The 20,083-nt window shown below is 35.2% G+C and overlaps 1 protein-coding gene across 5 annotated transcripts in view; it reads left to right on the top strand.

The window, feature by feature from the left end:
- Positions 1-2,467: 2,467 nt before the first annotated feature.
- LOC149776562 (rho GTPase-activating protein 15-like) overlaps positions 2,468-20,083 on the top strand; it is a 108,922-nt gene continuing 91,306 nt past the window's right edge. For 3 of the 5 annotated variants that reach the window (XM_089941023.1, XM_089941022.1, XM_089941020.1), the window contains exons 1-3: positions 2,469-3,711; positions 5,836-6,048; positions 18,316-18,516. In XM_089941023.1, the coding sequence (XP_089797149.1) occupies positions 3,052-3,711; positions 5,836-6,048; positions 18,316-18,516 (1,074 nt within the window). In that variant the 5' untranslated portion in view covers positions 2,469-3,051. Of the gene's footprint in view, positions 3,712-5,835; positions 6,049-18,315; positions 18,517-20,083 lie in introns of all 5 variants that reach the window. The other 2 variants (XM_089941021.1, XM_089941024.1) reach the window with 2 other exon arrangements.

Below are 20,083 nucleotides of genomic sequence, written 5' to 3'. Positions count from 1 at the left end.
CATGTTCTGATTTACTGCTATAGTCATTTACATCAGTTTAACATAGTCCATGTTCTAATTTACTGCAAGTCATTTACATCAGTTTAACATAGTATATGTTCTGATTTACTGCTAGCCATTTACATCAGTTTAACATAGTCCATGTTCTGATTTACTGCAAGTCATTTACATTAGTTTAACATAGTCCATGTTCTGATTTACTGCTATAGTCATTTACATCAGTTTAAAATAGTCCATGTTCTGATTTACTGCAAGTCATTTACATCAGTTTAACATAGTCCATGTTCTGATTTACTGCTATAGTCATTTACATCAGTTTAACATAGTCCATGTTCTGATTTACTGCTATAGTCATTTACATCAGTTTAACATAGTCCATGTTCTGATTTACTGCAAGTCATTTACATCAGTTTAACACAGTCCATGTTCTGATTTACTGCTATAGTCATTTACATCAGTTTAACATAGTCCATGTTCTGATTTACTGCTATAGTCATTTACATCAGTTTAACACAGTCCATGTTCTGATTTACTGATATAGTCATTTACATCAGTTTAACATAGTCCATGTTCTGATTTACTGCTATAGTCATTTACATCAGTTTAACATAGTCCATGTTCTGATTTACTGCTATAGTCATTTACATCAGTTTAACATAGTCCATGTTCTGATTTACTGTTATAGTCATTTACATCAGTTTAACATAGTCCATGTTCTGATTTACTGCTATAGTCATTTACATCAGTTTAACATAGTCCATGTTCTGATTTACTGCTATCGTCATTTACATCAGTTTAACATAGTCCATGTTCTGATTTACTGCTAGCCATTTACATCACTTTAACATAGTCCATGTTCTGATTTACTGCAAGTCATTTACATCAGTTTAACATAGCATATGTTCTGATTTACTGCTAGCCATTTACATCAGTTTAGCATAGTCCATGTTCTGATTTACTGCAAGTGAGTTACATCAGTTTAACATAGTCCATGTTCTGATTTACTGCAAGTCATTTAGATCAGTTTAACATAGTATATGTTCTGATTTACTGCTAGCCATTTACATCAGTTTAGCATAGTCCATGTTCTGATTTACTGCTATAGTCATTTACATCAGTTTAACATAGTCCATGTTCTGATTTACTGCTAGTCATTTACATCAGTTTAACATAGTCCATGTTCTGATTTACTGCAAGTCATTTACATTAGTTTAACATAGTCCATGTTCTGATTTACTGCTACAGTCATTTACATCAGTTTAACATAGTCCATGTTCTTATTTACTGCTATAGTCATTTACATCAGTTTAACATAGTCCATGTTCTGATTTACTGCAAGTCATTTACATCAGTTTAACACAGTCCATGTTCTTATTTACTGCTATAGTCATTTACATCAGTTTAACATAGTCCATGTTCTGATTTACTGCTATAGTCATTTACATCAGTTTAACTTAGTCCATGTTCTGATTTACTGCTAGCCATTTACATCAGTTTAACATAGTCCATGTTCTGATTTACTGCTATAGTCATTTACATTAGTTTAACATAGTCCATGTTCTGATTTACTGCTATAGTCATTTACATTAGTTTAACATAGTCCATGTTCTGATTTACTGCAAGTCATTTACATTAGTTTAACATAGTCCATGTTCTGATTTACTGCTATAGTCATTTACATTAGTTTAACATAGTCCATGTTCTGATTTACTGCTATAGTCATTTACATCAGTTTAACATAGTCCATGTTCTGATTTACTGCAAGTCATTTACATCAGTTTAACACAGTCCATGTTCTTATTTACTGCTATAGTCATTTACATCAGTTTAACATAGTCCATGTTCTGATTTACTGCAAGCCATTTACATCAGTTTAACATAGTCCATGTTCTGATTTACTGCAAGTCATTTACATTAGTTTAACATAGTCCATGTTCTGATTTACTGCTATAGTCATTTACATGAGTTTAACGTAGTCCATGTTCTGATTTACTGCTGCTGCTTCTGGTGGTGGTGGTGATGTTGATGATAACGGTTATGTTGATCATCTTATATTCACAGAATAGTAATCATACATTTACTCCTAAAGCACAGCCATAACAGAGTTATCTTTCCTGATACCCAAAATGCGTTTGTAATACGCTTGTTACAGTACGGTGTTTACAGCACTGTAATTATCAGTTATTTTAGTGCCATTTATGTTTTTGGGGGTATTTTAATCTTTACTTTATTCTTATTGCCCACTTTTTAATACTTAGAGCCTCTTGGTGGTTCTTAGGTGGGTTTACAGGAAATGGTACAACTAATACAATGTCAATGAAAAAGCCAGTGGCAACACAGCTGGAAATAATAAATCCGATGCTACTATTTCATTGCCAGACGCAAGTTTTAAAAATTACTTCCACCATCTTGAATGTCTCCACCGGAATAGGACATTCAGCGGCGCGTGCCTGGTGTGATGAGCATCATGGGAGGCCAGGGTACCTGGCTTGGTCGTGCGTAAACGGATACTCAGCTCGACAAATTCATCATAAAATTCACGTTTTAAAACGACGCACATCTGATTTGATGCTACTTATTTTTTGCATTTTGTATTTTTATTCAAACCAATGAATGAATTTAATATAATGGAGCCTGCACATATTTCGGAAAGCTAATATTTGTTGGTTTGTCAATATTCGTTTCTTTTTCTACTTCCGTGTTTTAGTGACAATCGTGCTACTGCTTCCGGATTTGAATTGCCCCACACCACAAGACTCCTTATCTGGGTTTGGACCCATCCTAATGTACCCCTTTTGTCAATTTATTCTTTTTTTTAAAAACCTATTATATTGAGATTCCAATAGGTTAATTCGATAAAGGCAGCTAATTCAGCTGTAAGATATAACTAATGAAACTTCCGTGTTCGTCTTATCTGTCGCTGTTGTCAAATTTTGATAGAATCTTGTAGCTACTTGCGATATCAAAGGTCTGTTGCCATGTAATTTTAGTGGACATGATTCTCATTTGCAACAAAATGAGTCAATAAATCCGTATGCTGATCTGATTAAAATGGCGGAGGAATCTTCTGAAGAAAATGCCCACGAAACAAAGTCTCAGCAACATGTTGAGGTTATGTATTCATTTAAATACACTGACGACTTTGGTACTTTTATTTCTATGGAGGAAGGCGAGATTTATAGGTTACTTAATGTTGACAGTGATGATTGGTGGGAGGTTTGTCGAACTGACGACTCCACTCCATTCTATGTTCCCAAAACTTATGTTCGGAAGGTCACAGGAAATGTGATGGAGAGAGATCCAGGTGACAGCTCAAGTTCAGGAAATGTGGACGGTAGTGGTGAAAAACCGGATGCTTATTCATTTGTAAATGCTACATGGAATCATGATGAAGCTGGAACGAAAGATAAAGTGGATTGTCAAGTTGGTACACATTCAGAGAATATAACTCACAATCAGTATCTTAATGAAAATAAGGGCAATGGCCTAAGCTATGCAAACACCGGTGTTGCGATGGATACTAGTGTTCAAAACTTACAGAGTGAACCAAATATACATACCGGCCAGCATTCAGCATTCACCGGGCGTCCAATAAATTTACCCAGAGCATTCAGTTTAGATGATGGAGGGGACTATGCAAATTTAGAATATTTCCGACAGAGAGCAGGAATTCCCTCACCAAGTGACCCACAGAGTCCAGAGAGCCCAGAGGTATATATGTGTTATTATAGACTTAAGGGAAGAAAGGATTCTTTCAATACCACAGAGGCTAGATAGATTTTAGTGTAATTGTTAGTGTTGACTGTGACTTAAGGTTTCATTACAGTGAAAAATACAAGGCATAGCAAGTATGGTATTATACATCAGAGGCAGTGTCATTGTTTGTGCTGTCGGTTAAATTCAAGAGAGAATGCATGTGATTGTGGTCAAACTGCCCACTCAAGTGAGTAAAATACTACCTTAAGTGCATTAATCCAAGAGCTAAATCACTATTATCAAACTGATAAAAACATGTTTTGAAAATTCCCTATTGTGTCAAACATGGTATATTTGTAGATGTGTTGAGCAGAGACAATTCAGCAACTTTATGCCTGACATATGCAAAAATGATGATACCTCTGCAAGATATACTGCTGACTTTGTAACACAGCTTCAGATGCAGTGATCAGTGCCATCATTCCTGCTGGGCACACTCAGTATCTGATTACTTCAATGAGCTTACAATTATAGACCTGTATCTGTTTGGTCTGTTGTTAGCAAAATTATATAAAGACAGTTTCAATTTATTATGACCTTTTAAAAACAAAAAATTTGATTGCCATATGTCAGTTGGGTTTCTAGTTTAATTGACAACTGATTAAAGAATATTGATGAGAGGAATTAAAAACTGGTGTGTTATTCTTAAACCTATATTATTCTTAAACCTATGTACATTTGATACTGTTGTTCTTAAAGTTTGGCTATATATAAATTATCAGCACATAATGTTGAAGAATCCTGATTGTGATCATTTTCATCCTTTCAGTAGTTCATTACGTGCTTTAAGATATACGTTTTAAGAAAATTTTAATCGGAGTTCTACAGGGAATTATTTAGGCCCTCTCTTTTTCATATTATGCATAAAAGAGTTTCTTTGAAAAACTCTTTGTAAAAGTATTAAGAAAGTAAAAGGTGTTTGATCATTTATGTTGAATGAGTTGCTTGAAAAAAAGAGTACAATACCAATGTTTTACCACATTTTATGTACTGCTGCACTCTGTGGGGAAAATCCAGTAGTTCCTTTTACTTGCACAGACTATAGAGCAGTCATTGTGATTTTAAATGTCAAAGATATTTTAATGTCTACATCATCTCTTTTCAGCACTCTTTGATGGCTGCCAATTAAAGATTATAATATCTTTGGAAGAGTTGTTCTTAATTTCAAGGTCTTATGTAAATAGTGCCTGAGTGTCTTAATGTTTTAGTTTTTAAGAACAGTGGTACAAAGAAACCACAATCAAATGAAAACATTGACCTGTATATACCAGTAGTTTCGACAGTGTATTTTAAGAAATCTTTTGCTTATTACTTGTACAGTTTTATGGAATAGTTTTCAGCATGATAATAAACAAACACACAATGTTTGAGCTTTTGAGAAATTATGCCTAACAAATATTTTAATGAGCAATCGTGATTTTTATTTTTAATAAGGAAAATTGGCTTTATGTAGGCATTTGTCTCTGTAAACAGTAAGTTTTATAAATTGATCTGGGTGAAGATGCCACACCTAAATAAACATTGAACTGCTGATTTTGAGATTCTAGAATTTAGAGTTTTAGATTCCATGAAAACCAATTCTGGTCTTGTCATATGAGTCTGGAAACTGCCTGCATCTTTAAAGTGAATTCTTTCATATTTTTATATTTTTGTTTTGGACTGTCTCAATGATGCATATGTGTGTGTGTGTGTGTGTGTGTGTGTGTGTGTCTATATATATATATATATATATATACAGGTTTTCCATTAGAAATAAGTCATCAGGATTCAGAGTTCAGGGGGCATAACATGCATTTCTTTATCTCTACATCCTTCCACCACTCTGACATAGAATAGGTATGCACCTGGTTGTTAAATGCCTGTGCATCCATGAACTGTAGCTATAAGGTCTGCAGCATTCTCATTGCTTGTAGAATAGTATTGTGCATTCTTGCTTCTCTTATGACACAGTTATTTCTTGTGATGCCAAAGTTGACCTGTTTGAATTATTTTAGTGTTGTGCCAAGGCTGAAAGATGTTGATTGTTTCCTGTGCTTACTTGATGCATGACTATTTGCTCACTGTTTTGTTTTATTTCAGTCTGATGGAGGTGGCGAATATGCAAATCTAGCAGATTTGAACATCAACCCATTGCCTCCTCTGCCGGACACCTGTGTATACAAAAAGACTCTGCTGGACAAGTGGGATGTCTACCTGGACCCCATTTCCAACAGAATTTTCTATGTGGACAAAAACACAAACAGTCGAACGTGGAAGCCACCTCGAGACAGGACTGTTCAGTTTTCTTCAACGGTAAAATATTAGAGATACTTGTTTTTTCTAACACAAAAAAATGTGACTCCAGTATCATTTTTCTGACATAACAGTATCAAGCTTTTATAATAGGGTTGTGATTTTCAGTCAGTTAGGGAAAAATTACATACTCATGATGTTTGTGACCGCTCTGGTGGCCTAGTAATTAGAGCGTCCACCTTGAATGTGGGAGGTCATGGGTTCGATCCCTGGCCAAGTCATACCATAGACTTTAAAAAAATGGTACTAACAGCTGCCTTGCATGGTGCTCAGCATTAAGAGGTTGGTGTTAGGACTGGTCGACTTGGTGTCAGGCTAATGTGACTGGGTGGGACATCATGCTACATGTCTGCAGCATGATGCCCCAGTGCTAGACATCACTATAAACTGCCACGCTGCAAACATTATAGTGATAAAATTGTTATGACTGAAAATTTTTTAAAACTGCGTTAAATATCCAAATGACAGACACACACATATACATGATGTTTGTCTTAGGTGCCTAGTATTCACTGACATCAGCTAAACTGACAAACAGGTGTAATTAAAATTTCAGAAACCTATGGCTTAGAAATAATAATGAATATTCTTATACTGCAATTATTACTTTTTGATCAAGCATGTGTATCTGTCTTAATCCTGATTGTTATATAATTTGGCAGGTAGTCAGAATATTGTTATACTTTTGACTGGTATTTCATTTATTTCTCCCTGTACTCATATACACATTAATTCAATGTTTGATCATAATACCAGTTTTTGACTTCACCTATCTCACTGGTCACAATGACTGCTTGAACAGTTCTAGTCTCTGTTATATTGGTTATAGCTTGTTCATGTAATGCATGGATAGAATGCATAAAAGTACTTTTTCTTTCTTTCTTTCTTTTCTAAATTTTTTAAAAATATGTTAAATTCAAAAGTGGTAGATTTCAACTATAAAACAGTATGTGCAGTAGATGGCCTTAAAAATGGTAATTTTGTCCCATCATTGGTAGAATCATATGTATATTCAAGCCAAGTGAGCCATAATTGTGGGTAACCAAGGCAATTAGTTCCCCATTCATAGGTCACAGTTTTTCTGTGCACAAAGTTTACAGCTTTCAATAGAAGTATGGTAAGTAGACAGTCTTCTTAAGGGTATGTGGATCATTATTAATAATTTACTATTTTCACAACAGCTTGAAAATAATATTCCACATTTCATCAGCATGATCAGGATTTTTTGGGGCAAGTTTAGATCATTGGAACAAACCACATAGACCTTTTCACTAGTGTTAGTTTTTGTGTTATTGCATTAAAATTATTGAAAGTCACCAGTAATTATATCTTCTGTCTCAAAAATGTAAATACATGTAGCAAACTCATTAATATGTCGTACCGTTATTATAACATTAACAAAATAGTTTTTCATTCTTCATTCACATTTAGTGACCTTGTTTTTATATGGTATCACTGCATGTAAACTGAATATTTTAACTTAGGCTGAATGAAGTACATGCCTTGGTTTCAGGTCATAGGCAACATTTTACTGAACTTCACTTGCACCATGGCAAATATGATAAAGAAGTCTCAGAAATATTACTTTGAAAACAATATGCAGTAATAAACCAGTGGTGGTTTGCTTTGATATATACAGCCTTAAATAAGAACCTGTTTACTAAGCTATGGTAAGCATACTAAGGCCAAAGAAGAAAATATGCGTTTTTGGTCGGCCAACCATCTCTGTTTCTCATTGCTGACCCTAGTACTTTTTCCTCCATGGTAAAAGAAAACAGCAAAAAAAACCTCTGACCAACCTACACTAATTTAAAACTATTGATTAGGAAACGCATATTTTTTTCTGGTCCTAATATCAGTTATATCCCTAGAAATTTTGTATAGCATCTGGGTAAGCACATGTTAATGTTATGAAATGCTTTAAAAATGTGCATCATAACAAAATATCAATGAAATATAAAAGCATTTAAATAGTTTTCTTTATTTCCCTAAGTATTAACGTTTTTTAAAGTCAGATTTTTTTTGTCCTTAAATGAAAATGTGTGATACACTTCATGCCTTCACTTCCCCATACATTTTGATTGCCACATTAAAGCTAAAGTCTTTTAGGCAAAGCCATTCTGTACTATTTGTTATACGGTAATTCAGCACTGTTCCTGGCCACAGTCATGATTTTGTTGTTCATAGATAATGACTTTTCAGTCTGAAAAAGAAAATGGAAGATACCAATTTACCATTGGATCTACAAAAGCTTACAAAATGGAAAATACCAGTTTACTAATAGATGTACAAAAAGATACAAAATGGAACATACCAACCTACCAGTGGATGTACAAAAAGATACAAAATGGAACATACCAACCTACCAGTGGATGTACAAAAAGATACAAAATGGAACATAGCCAATCTACCAGTGGATGTACAAAAAGTTACAAAATGGAACATACCAATTTACCACTGGATGTACAAAAAGATACAAATGGAACATACCAATTTCCCAATGGATGTGCAAAAAGATACAAAATGGAACATACCAATTTCCCAGTGGATGTACAAAAAGATACATAATGGAAGATACCAACTTATTAGTGGATGTACAAAAATATACAAAATGGAACGTAACAAATCTACCAGTTAATGTACAAAAAGTTACAAAATGGAACATACCAATTGACCAATGGATGTACAAAAAAATACATAATGGAACATACAAATTTACCAGTGGATGTACAAAAAGATGCAAAAAGGAACATACCAATTTACCAGTGATGTACAAAAAGATATCAAATGGAACATAACAGTTTCCCACTGGATGTACAAAAAGATATAAAATGGAACATACCAATTTCCCAATGGATGTACAAAAAGATTCAAAATGGAACATACCAGTGTACCAGTGGATGTACAAAAAGATTCAAAATGGAACCTACCAATTTCCCAATGATGTACAAAAAGATACAAAATGGAACCTACCAATTTCCCAATGGATTTACAAAAAGATACAGAATGGAACATACCAATTTCCCAGTGGATGTACAAAAAGATACAGAATGGAACATACCATTTCCCAATAGATGTACAAAAAGATACAAAATGGAACATAACAATTTCCCAATAGATGTACAAAAAGATACAAAACTACCAGAATTCTAATTAAGTCATTTACCAAAGACATTCTGTAAGAGTCAAGACAGTGATGTGTTTTCAGATATTCATGATGGAATAACCAAGATAAAGTAAAGTCCTTTTCATTAAAAAGAATACATAAGTGTGTTGGTCATTATTCCATTTTTTTATTCAGTTAATTTTAGAAAACTAAAATAATTATAATTAAATACCCAAGGAGCGGCTTTGAATTAGAAGACAGGGTGTTTTCTCACCAGGTTAATTTTATAAATGTAAACTGTAGCATACTGGCAGTCTCTAAGGCATCACAGACAGAAATGATAGCATATCATGACAGCTATGGTACAAGGCCCTATTATATTGTAAAAGGAGACTACAGATCAAACATTTTTTTATTTGACCAATCAAGTGTTCATGCCTTAATTAATTAATAGCCAATGATTAGTTGATCTAATGTCACTCAGGGATCCTGTAAATTTAGTACCACAGTTATGCATAGCATCTCATCCTTCTTGGTTAATTTTGGATTTTAAAACATTTTGTTGGTATGGATTAATGTCTCCTGACAAAATTTATTTTCTTTGCCCAAGACAGGATCAAGATTTAAATGACTAGCTGGGCTGGATTGCTGTTGAGAAACAAAAATCATCCACTAATTATAATTATCAGGGGATGCAAAAAATCAAAATTGGAATGTGTGAAAAATTGCAAATTTGTGTTAAGCCAAAACACAAAACTAAAATGGATATATTTTTCATGAAATGTGTCTTCTCATATAGATTACATCACTTTGTTGAATTGGTTATATCAAATCAATGAAAAAATGTAACTTGTAAGCATGTCAAGGAAGGTAAATAACATAGCAATGGACTTGTGGCTAAATGTCAAGGAAGGTAAATAACATAGCAATGGACTTGTGGCTAAATGTCAAGGAAGGTAAATAACATAGCAATGGACTTGTGGCTAAATGTCAAGGAAGGTAAATAACATAGCAATGGACTTGTGGCTAAAGTGTGATCTGGACAGATGAGATCTGCTAAGAATGATAAAAAAAGCAAAATCTACATATAATATTTTTTGGGGCTAAGAAAATAAATGACCCCAAGCATGATATGCACTGTGTAAGTACTGTAGCCTGTAGTACTGGTATATTTTTAGTCTTCCTGTAAATACCTATTATTTTTTCCTTTCCCAAGACTTACTGTCATTACCATAGTGGTGTTTTAGCAATGTTATTTTTAGTGTATTTGAATAGGGCCAGTAGTACAGATATATTCCTGTGTACACACAAGTAAATAAGGAAATTTACCTGAAGCAAACATCTACATGTATGCCCCCATCTGTTGTAGTAGTAGTTAAACACCACCCAGTATCACAGACATCATGAAATGTAGGTTACACTGATCTAAATGGGGCAAATCAGTATTATAAGGCCGTAAAGCTCCATCAGCATACTTTTATTTCTACTAGTCCCCAAACTTCGTGTATGTATATGTTAATTGAGATGTTTCTACTACACCAACATACATTCTCACACTTTATACACTCACATATATAAGTCTGGTCCAATTGCAAACTGCATAGACACAGATCTGCCATCACATAATGCACTGGCAGAACTGGGTCTGTGCAGTTTAATAGTTAGTAATCAGTACAACAAACAAGATAAACCTGAACATACAGTGCATTATGCAGGGTTTATGTTGTTTACTATGTGACTATATAATAATACTTCTTGAGCCAGTGTAGCCATTTTTCACAACCATATTCTGTTACATAGCCACTTGACCCATTTCCTAAGGTATATACAATTCTTTCCAAGTAAACTGAACTGCATCTGCATTGATTGCTACACTTTTAAAAATAACTATTGAGAATTCAGCAGCAAATTGGTGATGCTGTCTTTGAGAGACGTGTCTCTTCACCTAATTAAAGGCAAAATATCTAATGCATGAACAAGCTTAATTTAGAACATAACTAAGTGCTATTAATTGTGGAATGTAAATTACTTTGATCACATAGGGAACTTTACAAGCAGAAGTCTTTGAGGGTCATCAGGTTTCTTGACTCTGTAATGGACAGTGATATTGACATGATCAAAATGTCTGACCAGTCTAATTTGACTTTCAGACCAGCTTGATCTACATAACCTAATGAAGTCTTTTGTCTATCAATTTTTTTTCTTTTTTGTGTTTGGTGTTTTAAGACCATCACCGTAACTATTGAGCTGCTACAGCATGACCAGTAACAGCTGATGAACTTTTAAAACAATTTGGATCAAAGTTTATGCCATTTGTATGTGCACACATGTAGAAAACCTGAAAACGCTATGTAGAGAAAACACAAAGAAAACCTGAAAAGACTATATAGAAAGCACCAAGTAAAAACCTGAATGTAGAAAGCACACATATAGAAAACCCCAAAACACTATGTAGAAAGCACACATATAGAGAACTCCAAAACACTGTGTAGAAAGCAGACATATAGAGAACCCCAAAACACTGTAGAGAACACGCATATAAAGAACCCCAAAACACTATGTAGAAAGCACACATATAGAAAACCCCAAAACACTATGTACAGGACACACATATACAGAACCCCAAAACACATGTAGAAAGCACACATACAGAGAACCCCAAAACACTATGTAGAAAGCACACATATAGAGAACCCAAAAACACTGTGTAGAAAGCACACATATAGAGAACCCCAAAGCACTATGTAGAAAGCACACATATAGAGAACCCCAAAACACTATGTAGAAAGCACACATATAGAGAACCCCAAAACACTATGTAGAAAGCACACATATAGAGAACCCAAAAACACTGTGTAGAAAGCACACATATAGAAAACCCCAAAACACTGTGTAGAAAGCACACATATAGAGAACCCCAAAACACTATGTAGAAAGCACACATATAGAGAACCCCAAAACACTATGTAGAGAACACACATTTAGAGAACCCCAAAACACTATGTAGAAAGCACACATGTAGAGAACTCCAAAACACTATGTAGAAAGCACACATATAGAAAACCCCAAAACACTGTGTAGAAAGCACACATATAGAGAACCCCAAAACACTATGTAGAGAACACACATTTAGAGAACCCCAAAACACTATGTAGAAAGCACACATATAGAGAACTCCAAAACACTATGTAGAAAGCACACATATAGAGAACCCAAAAACACTGTGTAGAAAGCACACATATAGAGAACCCCAAAGCACTATGTAGAAAGCACACATATAGAGAACCCCAAAACACTATGTAGAAAGCACACATATAGAGAACCCCAAAACACTATGTAGAAAGCACACATATAGAGAACCCAAAAACACTGTGTAGAAAGCACACATATAGAAAACCCCAAAACACTGTGTAGAAAGCACACATATAGAGAACCCAAAAACACTATGTAGATCGCACACATATAGAGAACCCAAAAATACTATGTAGAAAGCACACATATAGAGAACCCCAAAACACTGTGTAGAAAGCACACATATAGAGAACCCCAAAATACTATGTAGAAAGCACACATATAGAGAACCCCCGAAACACTATGTACAGAACACACATATAGAGAACCCCAAAACACTATGTAGAAAGCACACATATAGAGAACCCCAAAACACTATGTAGAGAACACACATTTAGAGAACCCCAAAACACTATGTAGAAAGTACACATGTAGAGAACTCCAAAACACTATGTAGAAAGCACACATATAGAAAACCCCAAAACACTGTGTAGAAAGCACACATATAGAGAACCCCAAAACACTATGTAGAGAACACACATTTAGAGAACCCCAAAACACTATGTAGAAAGCACACATATAGAGAACTCCAAAACACTATGTAGAAAGCACACATATAGAGAACCCAAAAACACTGTGTAGAAAGCACACATATAGAGAACCCCAAAGCACTATGTAGAAAGCACACATATAGAGAACCCCAAAACACTATGTAGAAAGCACACATATAGAGAACCCCAAAACACTATGTAGAAAGCACACATATAGAGAACCCAAAAACACTGTGTAGAAAGCACACATATAGAAAACCCCAAAACACTGTGTAGAAAGCACACATATAGAGAACCCAAAAACACTATGTAGATCGCACACATATAGAGAACCCAAAAATACTATGTAGAAAGCACACATATAGAGAACCCCAAAACACTGTGTAGAAAGCACACATATAGAGAACCCCAAAATACTATGTAGAAAGCACACATATAGAGAACCCCCGAAACACTATGTACAGAACACACATATAGAGAACCCCAAAACACTATGTAGAAAGCACACATATAGAAAACCCCAAAACACTGTGTAGAAAGCACACATATAGAGAACCCCAAAACACTATGTAGAAAGCACACATATAGAGAACCCTAAAACACTATGTAGAGAACACACATATAGAGAACCCCAAAACACTATGTAGAAAGCACACATATAGAGAACTCCAAAACACTATGTAGAAAGCACACATATAGAGAACCCCAAAACACTGTGTAGAAAACACACATATAGAGAACCCTAGAACACTATTTAGAAAGCACCAGAGGTCTCACTAGGATTTTAAAACTAGGAGTCCAGGACTCCAATTTTGGTAAAAATAGGAGTCCCACCATCAAAAGTTGCAGTCACTTCTTTTCTACAGAATCGGGGCCCTGAGTGGCCGAGTTGTCTAAAGCGCTCTCCATTACAGATCACTGCCATCTCACCTCTGTCTGCATGGGTTTGAATCTCGGATTTGGCCAATGTGGTTATGTGAGAAAGCTTGCCAGTAGCTTCTCGAGGGTTGGTGGTTCTTTCCGGGCATCTCCCGGGTTCTTCCTCCATCATTAATACTGGCTGCCATGTATAGCTTATTGTGTGCTGAAAAATGACGTTAAACCCTACAACAACAACAACCTACAGAATCAACACAGATGTGAGTGCATCTGTTTCTAGATGGAGAGGTTTTTGTAATGTAATCACTCAATATAATATAGCTTCATTACAAAAGTCCATTGACAGGATCGCAAATTTATGGGTTATTTATTTGTATACTTACTTGTAGTAATTTTTGGCAAATAAATAGTATCTGAATTGCTGTATTTTCCCGTATTTTCGCAAATACGTGTCAAGTCAGAAGTTAGACCTTAAAGTGCGTCTCGCAAATTCCACAAGATAACATTGTCTGACCTACATAATTTGCACACATATAGAGAACCCCAAAACACTATGTAGAAAACACACATATAGAGAACCCAAAACACTATGTAGAAAGCACACATATAGAAAACCCCAAAACACTATGTAGAAATCAGACGCGTAGAAAACCTGAAAACACTATGTAGAAATCACATGCATAGAAAACCTGAAAACACTATGTGGAAATCAGACGTGTAGAAAACCTGAAAACACTATATTCAGATTGTTTTAGTCAGGGTATACACAAAGCTGTTGGCATAGGTAAAAGACAAAAACTAAGAGATTTATTTGCTATGAAGGTAGTGTTTGAAAAGGTATTCATATGTGGTCATAGTTGCCCAGAGGATTCTACCTTCTGTGGACAACTTGGTTTGGTTCCGGCTTTTAAAAAAATGATAAATGACTTTGGGTACTTCGGCATGTTGAGGGTAGTAATGAATATTATAACTCTCAACCATTATTCCAAAAGGTTTGGGGGTTTTGTAGGTTTTTTAAAACTGTGATTGTGTAATTTCCATTCTATGTATATCATGCTTATAGACTGGAGAGTGTTGGATAGGACTATAGTATGGATTTGACTGAAAATACACACAAAAAGTATGGTATTTAATTCTGCAAACTGCAGGATGTAAATGCTTTTTTTTAAGTCTTTTGGTAGTGGAACAAACTTGGGTAATTTCTTTAAAAAAATTATCGGTGATATAATAGTAATCTGTATGAAACAGTAGAAGGATGGGAGGTAGAGAGGGATGTTATTTATGAGGGCTTGCTAGAGCACTGATAATTACAATGCAACTGCATTTAAAAATGACAATTGGATAAAGGCCATTTTCTGCACCCTCTCAAATTTTCTTCTTAATGTATATTGCATGTATTAAATTGTTTCCTTTTTAAAAAAAAATGTTTTATGTTCATTTGCATGCTGCCACAAAAATGTGGTGAAAAAAGAAAGAAGATGCATTTGTTTTCCATGTAATTCTCATATTATCGATCAAGAAATCATTAATGGTTTGAGCACGAACGCTAAGCAGTTAAAAAGAAAATGTGGTCTTGAATTCCAGGAAATTCTTTTTGGACACTAGAGCGTTACTCTCTTTAAGGAAATTTTGTTTCATAGAATAAGCAAATATGTGTTACTTTTATCTTGAAGTTACTAACAGAACATATGCATATTATTGTCAGTATACAAGCCCCATGTTTGAAAGTTGTTGTTATTTTGTTGTATGAAAACAGAATTCTGTCAACATAATGACTACCGGCATAACAAATTTAATTAGTATTCTGAGTTTCACATTAAAGCAAGAAAGTGATGAAAAATTTGTTACTATGTATTTTTTTCATGAAAAAGGGGTGGGGGTGGGCAGAGACTTTAGTATGGTCATTTACTGAAATGTAGTTCCAGATGAAGTTGTGAATTATAAAAGAAAAGCTGTTTGCAGGACCACTTGTTATCACATGAGTGTTGCAAAAATACACAACACTTGACAGTAACAGATTTAGAGTGGGGAATAATCATGTACAAGCAGTCTTTAACAATAAAGTATGTATAATTAGTACTTGATAGTGCTTGTGAAGTGAATTGGAAATAAAAGCATTGTATACTGTTCAGACAATAACAATAGTCTTATTAGTGATGAAAACTTCATTTCTTACATTGGAGTTGTATATAAAAATTTTGATTAAAATGAAGAGGATTATCAACCATTTTGAAAATACATTCAAGACACGAGTTATATGCTGTAATTTTTCTATTATAAAACTTTGCATGAAGATACTGTATATATTAACTTATAAGTCTAGTCCAACTGCAGGCAACACAGACCACACTCCGAGGATTTCTCATAGAAAAAAATAATGTAACTATCATATTTATTTTATAAATGTGAATGATGACCTATGAGAAAATCTTGTACACACACACTTAATGCAGCATGAAGGGTACATTCTAGAACTGAAATTTAATTGAGAGGGCCCCAGTGTAATGGAGATTTAATAAGGGAAACAAAGGAAGGAATTGCAAATAAGATGTATGATTTGTATGCATTCTGTTTCATCTTTTGTGCACACTTTGAGAAATTAGCATGTATGCTGGAATTATGCGTCCTGTACTAGACTGATGTACAACTGTTTCACATATACACAAACATGGGATTATGCATCACAGACTGTTTCAAAAGAATGGAAAGTAAAATTTAGCATGAGTCATTCTTGTTTCCTTACAAATTTGTGGCCTTAAGTACTTTCTAAATATGTAAGATAAAAGCTGCATGATATTATTTAGATTATATCAGGCATTATTTCACATTAATGTACTTTTACATCATTCAGTCCTTGGCCAAGTCATACCAAAGACTTTCAAAAATGGTAATAATAGCTGCCTCGCTAGGTGCTCAGCTTTAATAGGTTAGTGTTAGGACTGGTCGGCCTGGTGTCAGGATAATGTAACTGGGTGGGACATCATGCTACATGCCTGCAGCATTATGCCCCAGTGCTAGACATCACTATAACTGCCACATTGCAGACATCGTAGCAATGTGACTGAAAGTTTGTTAAAGCTACGTTAAAAATCCAGCACACACACACACACACTTATACATCATTCAGTGTGAGTATTTGTAGCTTCTGTTGATTTGTGTCAAAGTTTTAAAACTGGCTTATGTGTTATGTGTGTTTGTTACTGGAAATCTGATCCCAAAAAACTGAGGTTACTGTACAAGATATGAAATGACGTTCAAATGCAGGGGTTACATCATATAACATATGTCAACCTGGTTTTATGCATCTTTTTAAAAAACTGCTTAGCCAGCCTGTGACCCGGAGGAAGTTGCACATTCCTCGGTTACATAGACGTTACCTGAATATTTGCATGTGTATGCTGAAAATTTAATTACCATACTTTGCTTGCACTTGTATGGTCAGTTATACTGAGTGTAAGTCAGTGGCATATCTTGGTATAATTGACCGATCAGATTTGCATACCTTGTTATAACTGACCAATCAGGTTTGTGGTGAATGCTCCTCACCCTAATTATCATAGATATTTATTTGAAATCTGAGTTTTTTCTACCTACAAAAATGTTTTTGTTTTGTTTTAACAGCGCTTGTAATACAGTATTGGCCATGTAATGCATAAGAAATGGGACGTAAGTGCCTTTCTCAAGGCCACACAGGGGTAGTCAACCCGAGCTGACCTGGGCAGGTATCTAACCCATAATCCTTGGATTATGAGTTTAATGCTCTACCAAATGAGCTACCATAGCCTACATAAAAAAGATTGTGTTGAAAGATGCAGTGCATTTTAAAAACGTTGCCAAAATGTAAAGAAAATTCAGTGAAAAAATGTTTAGCATACAGAGTAGAAAAAATATGTTGTTGTTGTTCTAGGGTTTAATGCCATTTTTCAGCACAAGATAGGCTATACATGGCGGCCAGTATAACTGGTGGAGGAAGAACCCTGGAAAACCCAGGGTAGAACCACCGACCCACGAGAAGCTACTGGCAGGCTTTTCCACGTACCTACGCTAGCCGAACCTTGCACTTGAACCCATGCAGACAGAGGTGAGATGGCAGTGATCCGGAACGGTGAGCACTTTAGACCACTTGGCCACTCGGGGCCCCAGGAAAAAATATATGCTACATAGCTAACTTTTGTTATGGTAAACCCCCTTGATAGGGAAACCTCTTGTCCCAATTCCAATCTGTACTTGAAGGAATATAATTATTCAACATTTACAACTGTCTGGATGATCAGATTGGGCAGTGGTCAATTGGAACACTTGTTATGCTATATTTTTTTTTTATAATTTCAAACACAGGTTTTTTTAGGAAAGTTAAGATATGGAGGTATTAATGTCCTATATTGTAATTGTTTCCATTAGCATAAGTTAACCTTTATATTTTTCTCTCACTGGATACAGAGTTCTTGCTCTGAGAGCGAATATGAGGATGTAGTTGATGATTGCCAAGACTATTCAAACACCCAATATTATCATAAACGTAAGAGTCATTCCATCGACTATGGCCATCAGTTCAACCGTGACAGTATTCCGGAAGAATGGAATGTGGAGATATCTGATACAGGGAATGTATTTTACGTACATGAGACAACCCATGAAAAGGTTTGTTACAGAAACAGTACCATGAATAGTCACATATAAGAGTGAAGCTGTTATTACGGCATTTTTCCCAGGTCAATTTAACTACATGTTCTTTACTATTTTCATCAAGAACACCTAACCATTTTGACCCCAACCAGCAACAGAAAATACTGATATATAAAATGTCATATTCACTCATGTATAGCATGTACCTAAATCTCTACCACGTGCATCAGGTCTGTTCTCAAAATGTGCCAGAAGTACAGGCCCCATTTTCACAAGACTGTCTGAGCCCAAAGATTGAACTTGGACTCCAACTGCAAATTTTAAAAACCTAGAGCATGAGTACAGTTTGTATGGTCCGTCTCATGTCTACAAGGCCAGGTCTTGTTTTCTCGAAACTTTTGAGCACAGAGCTCAAACTCATACTCCCCCACCAAATGTTTTACGTGCAATTTACCTACACCATGGCAATTTAGCAGTTAAGTAGACTGACTCAAGTTTTTTTTTTTGAATTAAAGAACTTTATTGCTTTATTCTTTCCAAAGATGCTGGGTGTCAAAGCTTTGTGACCTTTCTCAAAAAGTCAGATCAGGGTTTACACTGGTTGATTGGAATCATCAAAGCATAAACCCGGAACTGTTGGCACATATGAAACTTTGTTGTTCACACTGGCTGTTTATATAATGCCAGATTAGCTGTATTATGGGCAGCCAAACAGCATAGACCCACAAATGTTGGAACTTCATGAAGTTATAAGTCTCGGTCTTTGTTGTTCACGTGGGCTGTTTATGTAATGCTAGATTGTCTGTATTATGGGCAGCCAAACACTATTGACCCACAACTGTTGCCACTTCATGTAATGATAGCTTTAGATGTATTGTTCATATTGGCTGCATTATGGGCAGTCAGGCAGCGTAGTTCATATTGGTTGCATCATGGGCAGTCAGGCAGCATAGTTCATATGGGTTGCATTATGGGCAGTCAGACAGCATAGTTCATATTGGTTGCATTATGGGCAGTCAGGCAGCATAGTTCATATTGGTTGCATTATGGGTAGTCAGGCAGCATAGTTCATATTGGTTGCATTATGGGCAGTCGGGCAGCATAGTTCATATTGGTTGCATTATGGGCAGTCAGGCAGCATAGTTCATATTGATTGCATTATGGGCAGTCAGACCGCTATACAGTTTCGCATTTTGCATAGGGTTAGAAATTTAAAGAAAAAGAATGTCCCCGGCTTTCCTCACTGGTTATACTGGCTATTTAAAAAAGACCTTGTATATCTTAGGTATAATGCAAAGAACCTTTAATTCCCTTTATTTTGGTGTATGATTGATGGGTGTACTATGGGTTATAGAGTATACAGCTTGGCCTTACTTCAAATATGCACCTTTCTAAAAAGTGCTAGCTCTACTTGGTCATTTTCACTTCCTGAACTTCAGAGGTCAATTGTATAAAAAAGAGCCGATAACTTTTTTTACATTTTATATATTTGGTAATTCATACATTGCACTTTCAGAAGCTGGTATTGTCTAGTCTGGCAAAATTCATTTTCCCTATTTTAATAGCTGCTATGTATAGTGTA

Source organism: Sinohyriopsis cumingii, chromosome 18 (assembly GCF_028554795.1).
Source record: "Sinohyriopsis cumingii isolate HCF-2022 chromosome 18, ASM2855479v2, whole genome shotgun sequence".
NCBI lineage: Eukaryota > Metazoa > Mollusca > Bivalvia > Unionida > Unionidae > Sinohyriopsis > Sinohyriopsis cumingii.
This window is presented reverse-complemented; position numbering and strand designations above follow the sequence as displayed.